General features: G+C 46.4%; 1 protein-coding gene across 1 annotated transcript; it reads left to right on the top strand.

Annotated features, from left to right (window-relative positions):
• Positions 1 to 7,268: 7,268 nt before the first annotated feature.
• Positions 7,269 to 9,930, top strand: LOC119341515 (PAN domain-containing protein At5g03700-like). The gene has a single exon (XM_037613387.1). It carries the CDS (start codon positions 7,849 to 7,851, stop codon positions 9,358 to 9,360), a length of 1,512 nt encoding a protein of 503 aa, XP_037469284.1. The 5' UTR covers positions 7,269 to 7,848; the 3' UTR covers positions 9,361 to 9,930.
• Positions 9,931 to 14,354: the final 4,424 nt, after the last annotated feature.

Genomic DNA, 14,354 nt, shown 5'->3' with positions numbered 1-14,354 from the left:
TAAGGACCCGATAAAAAATGCCTTGAAATGAACTTTGCAATGGCTTAAAAATCCAAACAACCAGCTGGCTGGATATATGTTTGAACATAAGTTTGCCATACCGAAATGCCATACATCAAAATTTACAAATTGCCAAGCATGAGAAACTAAATCTGCCATATCTTAAAAACAAACAAGAAAACTTACACAATTACTCCCTCCATTCTAAAATAGATGACCCAACTTTGTATTAAAGTTAGTACAAAGTTGAGTCATCTATTTTGGAACGGAGGGAGTATGTCTGAACCTAAGATGCCATTGTTTCATAAGATGATGGCCAAAATAATTGAAAAAGAAAAATTATGAAATAGCATAATGAGAACAAATATGCCATGGGCTGTTCAAAATAAAATTTGCTATGCTGTAAAAAAAGGAATTTACCATGGTTTGTTCAAAGAATGTGCACAAAAAAGAATATGCCGTGGTTTGTTCAACAAATGCCAAGTTCCAAAAAATAATTGACCATGTCTCAAAATTATTGAGCATGGTCCAAAGAATAAATTTTCCATGGTACAGAAAATAAATTTGGCGTGGTCCAAATATCCATTTTTCATAGTTGAAATATAAATGTTGCCATGGTGCAAAAATAAATTTCCATGGTCAAAAAAAATAATTTTGTCATGGTAGTGAAGGAAAAACAATATACGATGGATCATTAAGTAAATTTGCTATGATCCAAAAAGAAAATTTTCCATGGCCCATAAAGTAAATTTACCATGGTCCAAAGGAAATAATTATTTCATGGTCCAAACAAGAAATTTTGCCATGGTCCAAAAAATCATGGCAAAATACCTTTGTAGTTCATGGTATAATCAATGCAAAATGTTGTATTGAATAAGTTTGATGTAAAACCATGGTAATTGCTAAAAAGAAACTTATCATAGTCCATAAAGAAAATTTGCCATGGTCCATAAAGTATGTTTATCATGTCCATAAAGATTTCTTTTTACACAATTTGATATGAGTCAGAAATGATTTTTGTTAGAAAGGTGCAAAAAATATGTAAAATTGCCATGTGAGGAAGTACAATTTATTTACATAATAATAGAAATATAAGAATTTTGTTTCTTTTAGAAAATATGGAAAATTTAGGAAGTTGCCATGGGTACAAGGCAAAATTTAAGAATTTTGTTTTCAAAACAAGGATTTTTTTAGAACTTTGTTCTAGAAAATCAAGGCAAAAATATGGATTTGCCAAATGTTCAATAATTGTCGTGCTATCTACAACAAAAATGCCCTGTTAGAGAGAATTTGTCATGGTAATTACAATAAAAATTGACATGGTCTGTTCGAATATAGAATCCCACAAAACTTGCAAATGATGTATTTTTCTATTGATATGGAATTGCGAAGGATATAAACTATATGAGTTGTCCTGAAAAACATGGCTTCGCAAAAAATATGAAAAAAGTCTCAAAGTTGCCATCCTTGCAATGTACAGTAAATAGCCACATAGAGAGTGTCGTAGGCGAGATGCTCTACCTAGATCAGTCCCCTCTGTGCTCACTTGCAGAGTATGATTTTCAAACATTGCCATGTGTTTGTACAAAAGAAGTTCACAAGGTAACTATTATGATCATGAAAAAATGTACAAAAATTTGGACACATGGCAATCAATAAAAGATTGTTGTTTCGTAAGAAAAAATCATGGAAATTTTGTAGTGGGAACGCATATGATCTTGCCATCTATTATGATCGTGGTAATTGTACAAACAATCGTACTGGACACATGCAATGAATCCAAATTTGTTGTTTCATAGGCAAAAAATTAGGGATTTTATTCTTTGAAATGGATAGATAGGAAACTTAGGAATTTTGCATGTGCACAGGACAAATTTAGGAAATTTGTTCTCCAAAAAATGTGACAACTTTTGAAAAAACAACAAAATTTGAAGTGGTATAGTAATAATATTTTTTAGATAAAAGGCACAAGGTGTGCCTGACTTTAGATTAATAAGGACAATAAAGGCCATGAGACATACAAGGTCTTAGATAAGTTTAATACAGGTTTGAAATCGGCTCAAAAAGTGTGAAAATAGAAACAAAGGAAAACATGGCGCCAACTTAAGGTAGAGAGTTGTTGGCAGTGCTCCTGTTGCTCGCATGGACTTGCTTGATGAGTTGAGACATTACTTTAGCAACATTCGCGTCCTGCCTTTCCCTATAAGGCTCATTGGTGCATAAAGAGATACCATTACAAAATGTAGTCAACCAGGTATTTTGGGAACTTGTTCTCGAATGTAAGCTTGTTATGGCTGGTCCAGAACGCCCATGCCTTGACCAAAAAAGTTCACAGGCTAGCCTACGGTGCTGGCCCATGGCAGAACCAAGATGTTGAAGAAGCTTGAGGTATGGGTGAGGGCCCCAACTACATCCTAAACCTTGTCGGACGCAGCTCCATAAGCCGACAGCCGAAGGACACTTGAAAAGGATATGGGAAGCGTCTTCAGTCGCATTGCACAGAGCACATTTGTCATTCCCTGGGTCATGTCTTAAGGATATTATCAGCCGAGGGAAGCCTATCCTTACTGGTTTTCCAGAGAAAGATCTTCACTTTAAGCGCAGTAGACATGGCCCATAGTGGTTCTACAAAAGGGACCCGAGGCCCTCGGATAAGCTTATAGTAGGTTGAATTGACCATGAAGAATCACTTGGCTTTGAGAGACCAGAACACCTTATCTGACTCATTGTATACGTGGACTTGCGAGAGCATAGACGAGGATGAATCCCTCACTATCCTTTGATGACAGTTCAGGTTTCTTAAGCAAGAAATGTTGATCTAGTCGTTGGCGAGAACATCTTGCATGATGATGTTAGGACCAGAGGCGATGACAATCAAGATTAGGTGGGATACAGCGGCATGTTGGAGATCCATTTGGCTAGCCAAAATTTAGTGTACGCCCCATTCCCTACCTGTAGGCGGGATCCTAGCAGGAAAATCTCTCGATGGTTCCATAGCCCATTCCAGAATTGCGAGCCCTAACCCAAGGCAAAAAGAATGATGAGTTTGGGAAATGATTTTCTTTTAGAATCTTTACCCATAGTGTTGTAGGTTGTTGGGATAGCTTCCATATTCATTTGGTCATAATGGCTAGGTTCATAGTTTGGAATTGGCAATGCCCAGGACCCCTTGCTTTTTAGGCTTGCAAAGATCCTCCCATCGGATCATGTGGTATTTCTTTCTAAGGCCATCGGCCTCCCAGAAGAACCTTAATCGTAGTGTGAAGTTGGTCGTGGGTACCTTCCCCAAGAAGGAACAGACCCATGGAAAACGAGGAAATCACAGAAAGACAAGCGTTGGTGAGGGAAAGATGTGCTCTCGACGACATGAGTTTGCCTTGCTAGGGCACCACTCTCTTTCCCCCCTTCCCCACCATGGGTGCCTAGTCAATGCCGAGAGGCCAAGGTAAATAATTAGGAAGTCTACAAGTTTACTGTTGAGAAAATTGGATATTCGGGTTCCTTCCTCTCAATCCATCCACCATGGCTACACCTTCACTTTTAGAGGGTTAATCTTAAGGCCTGGCATGATTTCAAAATAGATAAGGAGAGTTTCAAAATAGATGGGGAGAGGTCCCCCCCCCTCTAGTCCTTGGCATATATGGCTCCCGGAGGGGCGAGAGCCCCTCTGAGATTGGATCTCTACTCATTCTTTCTGTTCAAATACTGTTTTGAGGCCGAGCACCATTTCTTTAATATTCGGAGATCTGTAATTCTCATTGGGCTGATTTTTTTAACACGAATTTTTCCACATTATTAGCTTTCCTGCGACGAAAGTAGGGCCCCAACAGACATAAGAAGTATCCACGCGGGAACCCCATGCAGGTAGAGGGGTGGGCGCGCCACCTACCCTTGTGGAGCCTCCATCTTCTAGCTACGAGTGTCTTCAATTCCAAAAAAATCCACAAAAACTCCAGCTCACTCTCGCTCCATGATTTTTTTACCTATATTTCCATAACACTAAAATAGGAATCGCCCTTTGGCATTGGATTGATAGGTTAGTCCAAAAAAAATATAAATAGTTACCAAAAGTATGTAAAAGTGGTATGATAATAACATGAAACAAACAAATATATATATATATATATGTGTGTGTGTGTGTCTATATATATACACACATGTCAATCCTCGATCTAAACTGAAGGATTTGTCGAATTATCATATTTTCTCAACATTTATGAGCTTGAAGATCATCAGGAACTGGTGAGTCATCACCCCATCCAAAAAATAGGGAAATAGGGCAGATACATTGCAGGTGGATCACCTCAGTCCTAGGCGGTGTCGATGGGATGTCGTGCATCGTCGATATCCACATCTTCACTTTTAGAGTAAGTATGTTGGTCTTTGTATTTTTCCATCTAGGTTTGTCGTCCCGCCTGCTCACCGAACGTTTGTGGGTGACGCCCGGACTGGTAGATTGTCTAAGGAGGTAGGTCCACAGGCAGAGGCCGACGCTTAGCCTTGGTGTGATAACTAGAGTTTGGTCTTAGGCTACTCATATTGTCAGAGGGAGCAACACATGTCTGTCGGTGATGCGACACCTTGGGAGTGTGTGCGCAAGTATCGTTCCTTCGTCTGCCTTGACGGTGAGGTCACTCTTCTGCAATCTTACGCGGGGTCTTTTGCCCACTGGTAAATGGAAATTGTGTTGTGGTCAACAGCAACATCCAAATCCTTTGGTAGTTTCTTGCGATAGCTTGGTGGCGCTTTATTGGTCGTCGCACGCTCCATCTTGGTTCTAAGCTCTTGTTCCCCTGGAAGAGCTCATTCCAGTGATCCTCCAGGTATTGTGCATCCTCACGAACGCGTTGCTTCTTGCTGGTAAACTTTCTGGCAATCTCAACCAACCTCAACCGCAACATGTCATGGTTTGGGTTGTTGAGCGACTCATTCAAGATGTCATGGTCTGCGAGACTGGGATCGCTTTGAGGCTCGCTTGCGTTGTCATCAAGGTTGTTGTTGTCGCCATTGTCGTTGTTGTCCAAACCTCCCCCGTTGTTGTTTCCGTTGTCATTGCCACCTCCCCCGTTGTTCCAATCGGGGGTGCCTACCATATAGATGTCATAGGTCGAGCTCCCCGTCCACTTGCCCAAGGGCATGGTGGCTGCTCGTGGACTGCCCGAAGACTCGCCGATCTCTTCTTCCATTTCTTCGACTTCATCGGAGGTGCTTTCGAGAACTTCGACGTTAGCAACGAGATGGGTGGTGGGTGGGTTAAAAAACCTAGCTTTCGTAGGGTCTCAGATCAAATCATACACCAAGATCGGGTTGTACAAAATCGTGAGCTTCTAAATTTGATCTACTATCTCATTTAGAAGAAGTTTATGGTGCTCTTCTTGGGCATGATCTGACACTAAGACAAGAGGACGCTTCTCCAAGATCAGATCTGACATGGATCTCAGTTCTTTACTTTCCACTACGGCCTGATCTAATATCCAGACCCATAGGGAGTGGCGTTGGGCCCCGACCTAAGGTCGGGTTTGATGGAAGATTCTCACGCTTGTTCCAAGTAGGATTTAACTTTGGGTTCAGGGCAAGCGGTTCGCACTGATCCTCGACTTAGAATGACACCCAACTCGTAAAGACCAGCTCCCCACGGGCTTCTGTGGTATACTCCATCCTGCTGAATCTAATGATCTGTCCTAGAGCGAATTATTTGACCTGGCCGAGGTGGCTGGTCAAGTTGGCGACGAGAGCGACGCCGCCGAAGACGAAGGCCTGCCCTGTCACAAAGGTTTCCCTGATACTGAGTTGCTCATCAATCTTGATTGCCATCATACCGCAGGATCCCTTAACGGAGCTTACATAGGCCACCACCGACGGGGTATATCTGACAGATCTCGAGGTAGGGATCACATGCTAAGCGTATAAGCACGATGGTAACAGAGACACGAGGTTTACCCAGATTTATACTCTCTGAGGAGATAATACCCTATCTCATGCTTGTGCATTGCATTGGAGCAAGTACAAAGTGCAAGTGTCTAACCAGAGATCGTAACGTGTCCTCTACGGCTAGGCCCCTCTGTTTATATAGATACCGGAGGGGTCCTAGGGTTACAATATCCTAGTCGGCTACGTACAAGCAAACTGAGTCTTCTACGAATCCAACTTCTTGGAGTTCACATCAAGTCTTCTAGATCCCTCCATTCATGAGTCATGAGCCCGTGTGGCCCACTCCGAAACCGACAAAGGGGGTCCTTGGTCGGGCCAACCAAGCCGGGAGATGACGTGGCAGGAGGCCCCCTAGCTGGGACACCGCCCGTCGGGACCCGTGGGCTAGTCGTCATAGCTCACCGGAGACTCTGGTCGGGATCAATCTAAATGGGGAACGCCATGAATGTGGAAGAGAGAAAGTAAGGGAGAGAGCAAAATGGATGGTTTCTTTGATGGGTGAGGGAGAGAAGAAGTGACGGGTTGCCTCCTTTGCTCTACATGTGTCTGGAATGAACGTCTCCCAGTGACGTCGTGGCAAGTCGTTGTGCGCCAAGATTCGTGCGCTCGATCCAATGACAACGAGCGTGTTCACGCAAGAGAACGAAAAATCTGACATTAGGTTTTTGCTATTTAGTTTTTTTAAATACAATACGAGCTAAAATCAAATCATACTCCATCTTGTATTTCCATAATGGTCGGATATGCATGTGATATTGTGATACTCGAACAGTATGCCAGCTCCCGCTTGCCTCCCATTTACTATATACTCCCTCTTTTCCAAAATAATTGTCATGGTTTTAGTTCAAATTTTGAACTAAAACCACGGAAACTATTTTGGAACTGAGGGATCATAGTGTGACCTTCATATTTACCCTGCAATTAGAACCAATGTGTCATTGGGTCATAGATTCTTCCCTTAAAATCGAAGGTTCAGAAGAACACAAGTTGTAAAGTTTGAACATCTTAAAATGTACTCCCTCTGTCTAGAAAGAAATACTCCCTCCATTCCACAATGTAGTACGTATAACTTTTCTGAAAAATCAAAGTTTACAAAATTTGACCAAGTTTCTAGAGAAACACGTATACATATAGAATATCAATACATATCACTAGATATATCACAAGATGTATTTTCATATTGTATATACTTGGTATTGTAGTTATAAACACTTTTCTCTGCAAACTTGATCAAAGTTTGTAAAGTTTGACTTCTCAGAAAATTTATATGCACTATATTATGAAACAGATGAAGAGTGTTTATAGAGGGAGTACTAGTACCTGGAGTGAAAGAAAATGGAGACCGGCCTGGCTTCATGACTGAGCAAGTACATCAACCTTTTGTGCTCGCGACTCAGATTACTGCATTCGGTATCACAAGTGATACCAGATCTGTTCAGAAACCAACGGGGGCCAGTTGTGCACTTTCTGAACTTGCATCTGGAGAAGATATTGCTGCCGGCCTCGCATGGGTTGATCCACCCTGACCCATCTCACACTTTCCAACAGCAAGTCGGCAATACAAAATTGCATCTAAAGGTAAGACACGGGCAACTATCCACCGAGAGTGTGCTCATCTGATCGTTGACCAAACCTCTATCCCACCCACCCTTTTATGGCTTCACTTTCGCAGCCACGACATTGCTGATCATGGACATTTCACTAGCAGATAAATATTCCCGGCGCTTGTCTTCTCCTGCTCCAGCCCAATCTCAAATTCTCATTGGCTTCTTCTTCTTCTTCTTCCATACAACTCTGCTCTGTGCTCTTCACTCTGTCTACTTCCATTTTCAAGAATCCGTACTCAGATCCTGAGTCTCTGAGCAGAGTACCACTGGAGGGAGCTAGCTAGCTAGCCGGAGTGCCGGACGAACGGCGATGGCAGGCGAGCGTACTGTGATGATGTGCATGGCAGCTGCGGCGCTGCTGGTTTCTTTGACCGGCGGTGCGGGCGTGGCGGCGGCCTCAGCGAAGGAGCTACGGCAAGGCTTCTCGGCCGCCCACGACACCTCCTACTCGCACTTCCAGCCGGTGCTCTCCGACCCCACCGGCGTCTTCGCCCTCGGCTTCCTCCGCGTCAACTCCACCACGCTCGACCTCGCCGTCCTCCACCTCCCTTCCGCTTTCCCCCTCTGGCGAGCCATGCCGGATCGCCCCGCGCCATGGTCCGCGGCCGCGTCCCTCTCCTTCAACGGCAGCCTGGTGCTCACAGACGGCGCCACCAACCAAGTGCTCTGGTCCACCGCTGCGGCGGCCGGTGACCGCGCCGTTCTCCTCAACACGTCCAACCTTCATATTCAGAGCAACAGCTCACCTGTTGCCGTGTGGCAAAGCTTCGACTACCCTTCGGACACCATTGTCCAGGGCCAGAACCTCACCTCATCGGTGGCGCTTCACTCCGTGGACCAGCGATTCGCCATGCGGCTCGGGAGCAACTACTTCGCGCTCTACGTCGAGCCGCCACCGATGTCATCAGGCGGCGTCGCCGCCGCCATGTACTCGAAGCACACGGCTCTGGAGGCCAAGGCCCAGATCGTGCCCGGCGGCGGCCCCATATACGTGCGCGTGGAGCCCGACGGCTACCTCGGCATGTACCAGAAGGAGGGACCCCCCGCGGACGTCATGTCTTTCGACACCTTCAACCACGGCGTCCGTGCTCTCCGCCGCATGACTCTCGAGCCCGACGGCAACCTCCGCGCCTACTACTGGGACGGGTCCCGGTGGGTGCTCGACTACACCACCATCACCGACTCGTGCGAGCTGCCAACCACCTGCGGCGCCTACAGCGTCTGCGTCCCGCCCAGCGGCCGGTGCGCGTGCCTGGCGAACGCCACCGACGGCCCGGGCTGCGCCGCCCCCTCCGTCGGGAGCGGCCTGTGCGGCACCACGGGCGGCGAGGTTGGCGGGCTGTACTCGGAGGTGCGGAGACACGGCGTGGAGCCGGCGAACAAGGAGCTGCTGGGGTTCGAGCACGCGCCGTCCGCGGGAGACTGCGAGGCGCTGTGCGCGCGCAACTGCAGCTGCTGGGGCGCGGTGTACAGCAACATGACGGGCTACTGCTACCTCATGGACTACCCGGCGCAGCTGATGGTGGCCGCCGACGAGAAGAAGCTGGGCTACTTCAAGGTGAGGAGCGTGGAAGAGGCGGCTGGGCGCGGCGGGAGGGCGACCGGTGTCAAGGCGGCGCTGCTTGCGGTCGGCGTCGCGGTGGTGGCTGCCGCCGCTGCGTCCGGGGCGTACAGGGTGTGGGACAGGAGGCGCCGTGCGGCAGCGGAGACGCGGCAGCAGCTGGGCGCCGACGGTGATGGGCTCTCGCCGGGTCCCTACAAGAATCTGGGATCCTTCAGCTCCGTCGAGCTCTCCAGCAGCTTCAACTCCTTACGGAGGTAGCCAGCCAGGATGGTGAGATCCAGTAACCAGATCGGTTTCTTGAGATCGGCACGACGGGAAAGGTACACGGCAGCACGGGTGCGGGAAGTAGGCGAGACGGCGCCCGCTGATCGGAGAAGAAAGCTAATCCGACAGGATCGGTGGTTTCTGGGCGAGAAAAGAAATGCCAATCTGGTCCGGGCGGCATCTGCTACCGGACCATCGACGGCTCGGGGAACTTCAAGATGGGGACACTCATCTAGCCGTTGTATTGAAATTCAACGGTTGTCATGCGTCTTCCAGCTCAAGCCTTTCCATCTACAGTTTATTCCTTCTCGTGACCGTCCTGCCTGACGCAGCACGCCTCTCCTTAGATAACTACCAGATCATCAGCATACTCTACCTCGATTCATCATTTCAAACTTCACATTGAAGGTTTTTCGGTATCAACTCCTTCTATCTATACCGCAGTTGAAGCACCTACATGTAAATCTTGTGTCTTTCTTGTCGGTAATGGGGGTAATCGTCCTTACCATTGTAAAATAAAAGCATGTGGCTTTGCCCATTCACAAGAACTCGATTGTTCTGGTATCTGTCGCCTCTCCTCTTTCTCACTAGGATTGATGCCCACATAGGCAATTATCATCTCCTTTTCGAATGTGTGCCGAGAGTGAGTTTCTACCATGGAAGCTCTTAGTGCACACCACACTGATGTGACTTGTCTCGAGGCTCAACTGCTAATCATGGCCACACCGTCCATGGAAATTGATTCAACCAAAAAGCTAACCAAATAAATTTATTCAAATTAAGGTCATCTGTAGTGATCTATCCCGTTGACCAAAGAACAAGTACATAGCCCGAAGAATACAAATTTTGAGAGTTTTTTTAAGGGAATAGATTTTTAATTTTGGACAACCCAACGAGGTAGGAGGGAAAGGGAGGGGGCTATGACAAGTGCTATGTGTGTGACCGGGTGACAGCAACTTAGGAACCCATGACATGACGACATGCTTGTGCCATTACCACTTAAGGAGATTGTTGGACATTATCAGATCGAGACTTGCCTCTTGCGGTTGGCAATGCTAAGGAGATTGTTGGACATTATCAGATCGAGACTTGCCTCTTGCGGTTGGCAATGCTAACATAGAGTGGTTGTCTTGTGCTCGTCCAATCCGTTCTAAAATGCATTACAATTTTCCATTTCATTTCTCTTGACGCCCCTCCTTGGATGTTTAAGAAAATCGACAATTCGTTATGCCTTCCTCCGAAAGGGATCTTATGAATTTGTTGGAGGGCAATACCTTGTCAACTGGGAGGTCGTTTGCACCCCTAAGGAGTTTGGGGGTCTCAGGGTTGTGAACTTGCCAGGTGTTAGTACCGTTACGGAAGTCCGTCATGCATTGATTGCTAGGACCGAGCTTGATAAGTCTTGCAATGATTGGGAGTTCCCTAAATCCAAACGGGGTGGCTAACTTCAATTCTGCAGCTCGTTTTTTTTTTGAAATGGTAACATCGCCTTCTTTCGGTACGATGTGTGCCTTGAAGGCTCTTCGCTTGCTGACATTGCCCCTAATATTGTTGCATTAGCCCCGCACAACACCAAACCAACGTGCATGGTTGATGATGATGGCCTTACTGATGGATGCTGCTTGACAGATATTAAGGATAAGCTCACTATTGAAAATTTCATCCTATTGATGAATATCTAGGACGCTATCAGCGAGGTACAACTTGTGCCAACCGAAGAAGATGGTTGGAAGTGGAATTTGGAATCTTTTGGTCGCTTCTCATACAAATCGACGTACGAAGCTAGGTTCTAAGGAATCCAAATTTGTGCCTTGGCAGCCACAGTATGTAAGAAATGGGCTCCCCTTCGTTGCGAAATGTTCATTTGGTTAGCAACCCGGAAAAGGATCTGGACCGCTGATCGCCTCGCTAGACGAAACCTCCCTCATAACGAGAATTGTTGTTTGCGGTTTTTCGTCGGAGGATGTGGACCATCTTCTTGCGGGTTTTGTTGTTGCATGCATATTTCTAGGATAAACTACCCAAACTGATGCTATCTGAAAGTACTCCCACCGGCACACACTCCAAGACTTAGAGGCGATTTTCGGCAGGATTGCCCTTAGATGTAACCGACCTATGTGTAACTCTAGGTGCCCCCAGTGTTTATAAACCGAGGGGTGTAGATCGTAGAGACCAACACATTCACACACGATCTCATGGTAGATCAACAAGTACTTTGCACTCCCTCAATCAATACAATCAAAACATGACGTAGGGCGTTATCTTTTCGCGAGAGCCCGAACCTACGTAAAATCATGTGTCTCTATTACCATCTGTCAAGACTTCCAGCTCGGGACTTCATACCCGAGATCTGCTGGATTTGACTCCATCAAAAGTCTTCAAAGACAAATTCTCCTCACTGGATCGATTGGTAGATCAAATGAAAATGGGACGCCCATATGTGGTTTAAAGCTGGGGCCAAGTGCCTCCAGCCCCCTTTTGATTAGGGTCGTTCAAATAGTTGTCAGTGTGTAATGTGTTGATTTCTAAGTTGTGTTATAACTTAAGAACCTTGTTACTCTTTCGCCAAAAAGAAAAATCTTGTTAGTCTTCTTCTATTATAATCACATGCAACCCTTTGTATTTATATTTGGTTTAAAAAATTTGTCGAATATCAGTCGACTGAGACTTAATTATGTCGGAATCGATGTTTATATTCATGATATCTTACATTGAGATCTGTGCTATTTTTTCTTTCAGTTTTTTTCTTAGATATGATGTCATCTAACTGAAACTTGATTAAATCTCAGTCGACTGAGACCCAGCCACACCACATTTTTTTACCGCCCAAGGACATTAACCAGATTTAGAACTGCAAAATGTATTTTTTTCTTCAAAAGTACGTCATGGCGTACTATACTTTTATAGGAGGCAGAAGACAATTACAAGAGACCACCTCTCGCTACGAACAACTAGTGTAGGACACACCTTGGCCAATTATAAGATTAGCCACCACACACCTAACAACACAATGCGAGGAACCTGCCCTAAGCAAAAAAAAAGCCACGTCTCGACCAGCACTGGTCACCTCGAAGAGCAACAACGGCAACTGAACTTCCCATGCCGATGCACCAACCATCCTTGAATGCCTAATAGGAGATGGCGAGTGGGTGGCGGGACTTGATTGGTCCCAAAAAAATCCATTGCCTTGATTCCCCGGCAGTGATGTACATTGCGTCAATGATGATCCATCTAGACCAGCAGCAAGCACTGAAGAACTGTAACACAGAACCTCCAAGCCGTGTCTCCTCACGCGATGCTCCCAACAGAGTAACGACGCCGAGACACCGCCATTGCCGATCGGAAAACGAACCAAGGCTTTCGCCCGGAGACAAAAACCCAAAGCAAGAGAGAGGGGCGATGCCGACACACCTCCGCGACGCCTCCAAGGAAGGGTGTTGGGAAATGTTGCATGAAAAACAAAAAAAATCTACGCACACGCAAGATCTATCCATGGAGATGAATAGCTACGAGAGGGGAGAGTGTGTCTACGCACCCTCGTAGACTGTTTAGCTGAAGCGTTTATGAACGTGGTTGATGTAGTCGAACACCTTCGCGATCCAACCGATCAAGAACCGAACGTATGGCACCTCCGCGTTCGGCACACGTTCAGCTCGATGACGTCCTCGCCTTCTTGATCCAACAAGATGGGCGAAGTAGTAGATGAGTTCTGGCAGCACGACGGCGTGGTGACGGTGGTGGTGAACTTGTTCCCGCAGGGCTTCGCCGTGTACTGCGGAAAAACTAGACGGAGGATGAAATTGTGGAGAGGGGCGCCGCACACGGTTAAGAGATTGTCGTGGGTTGTGTGGTGCCCCCTCCATCTCATATATATAGCTGGGGGGAGGGAAAGCAGCCAGAGTGCACCCCAAGGTGGCCGGCCGGCCCCCTTGGGCGTCTGCCCTATGGCGCTCCCCTTCCTTGTTTGCACACGGGGGGAAGGAAAGGGGAGGAGAGGGAAGGCAGAGGGAGGCTGAATCCCCCCTCTCCTTTTCTCCCCAAGGCCCGCGGCCAGAGGAGGGGTGCACCAGCCCCTTATGGGCTGGTGGGCTCCGCTCGTTTGGCCCATATGGCCCATTAACCACCCGTGGCTTCCCGGAACCCCTTCCGGTGATCCGATGATTACCCGGTACATTTCGAAACCTTTCCGATGACCAAATAGCATCGTTCTATATATCGATCTTTACCTCCAAACCATTCCGGAGCTCCTCGTCATGTCCGTGACCTCATCCGAAACTCCGAACTATATTCGGTCACCAAATCACATAACTCATATAATACTATATCAGCAACAAACGTTAAGCATGCGGACCCTACGGGTTCGAGAATGATGTAGCTAGACATGACCGAGACGCCTCTTCGGTCAATAACCAATAGTGGGACCCGGATGCCCATATTGGTTCCTACAAATTCTTCAAAGATCTTTATCGATCGAACCTTTATGACAACATACGTAGTTCCCTTTGTCTGTCGGTATATTACTTGCCCGAGATTCGATCGTCGGTATCTTCATACCTAGTTCAATCTCGTTACCTACAAGTCTCTTTATTCGTTCCGTAATACATCATCTCGCTAAATCCTTAGTCACTTTGCTTGCAAGCTTCTTGTGATGTGTATTACAGAGAGGGCCCAGAGATACCTCTTCGATACACAGAGTAACAAATCCCAATCCCGATTAATGCCAACTCAACAGACACCTTCGAAGATACCTGTGGAGCATCTTTATGATCACCCAGTTACGTTGTGGTGTTTGATAGCACACAAGGTACTCCTCTGGTATCTGGGAGTTGCATGATCTCATGGTCGAACGAACATGTATTTGACATTAAGAAAGCAGTAGCAATAAACTGAACGACCATATGCTAAGCTAATAGATGGGTCTTGTCCATCACATCATTCTCTTAATGATGTGATCCTGTTATCAAGTGACAACTCATGACCATGGTTAG

The sequence above is a fragment of the Triticum dicoccoides genome, chromosome 7B (genome assembly GCF_002162155.2).
Source record: "Triticum dicoccoides isolate Atlit2015 ecotype Zavitan chromosome 7B, WEW_v2.0, whole genome shotgun sequence".
Taxonomy (NCBI): Eukaryota; Viridiplantae; Streptophyta; class Magnoliopsida; order Poales; family Poaceae; genus Triticum; species Triticum dicoccoides.
The sequence above is the reverse complement of the archived record's forward strand: the minus strand, read 5'-3'. Positions and strand labels throughout refer to the sequence as shown.

Coding starts and splice junctions, on each gene's coding strand:
- LOC119341515 (XM_037613387.1), top strand. CDS start 7,849: ATGGCAGGCGAGCGTACTGTGATGATGTGCATGGCAGCTGCGGCGCTG.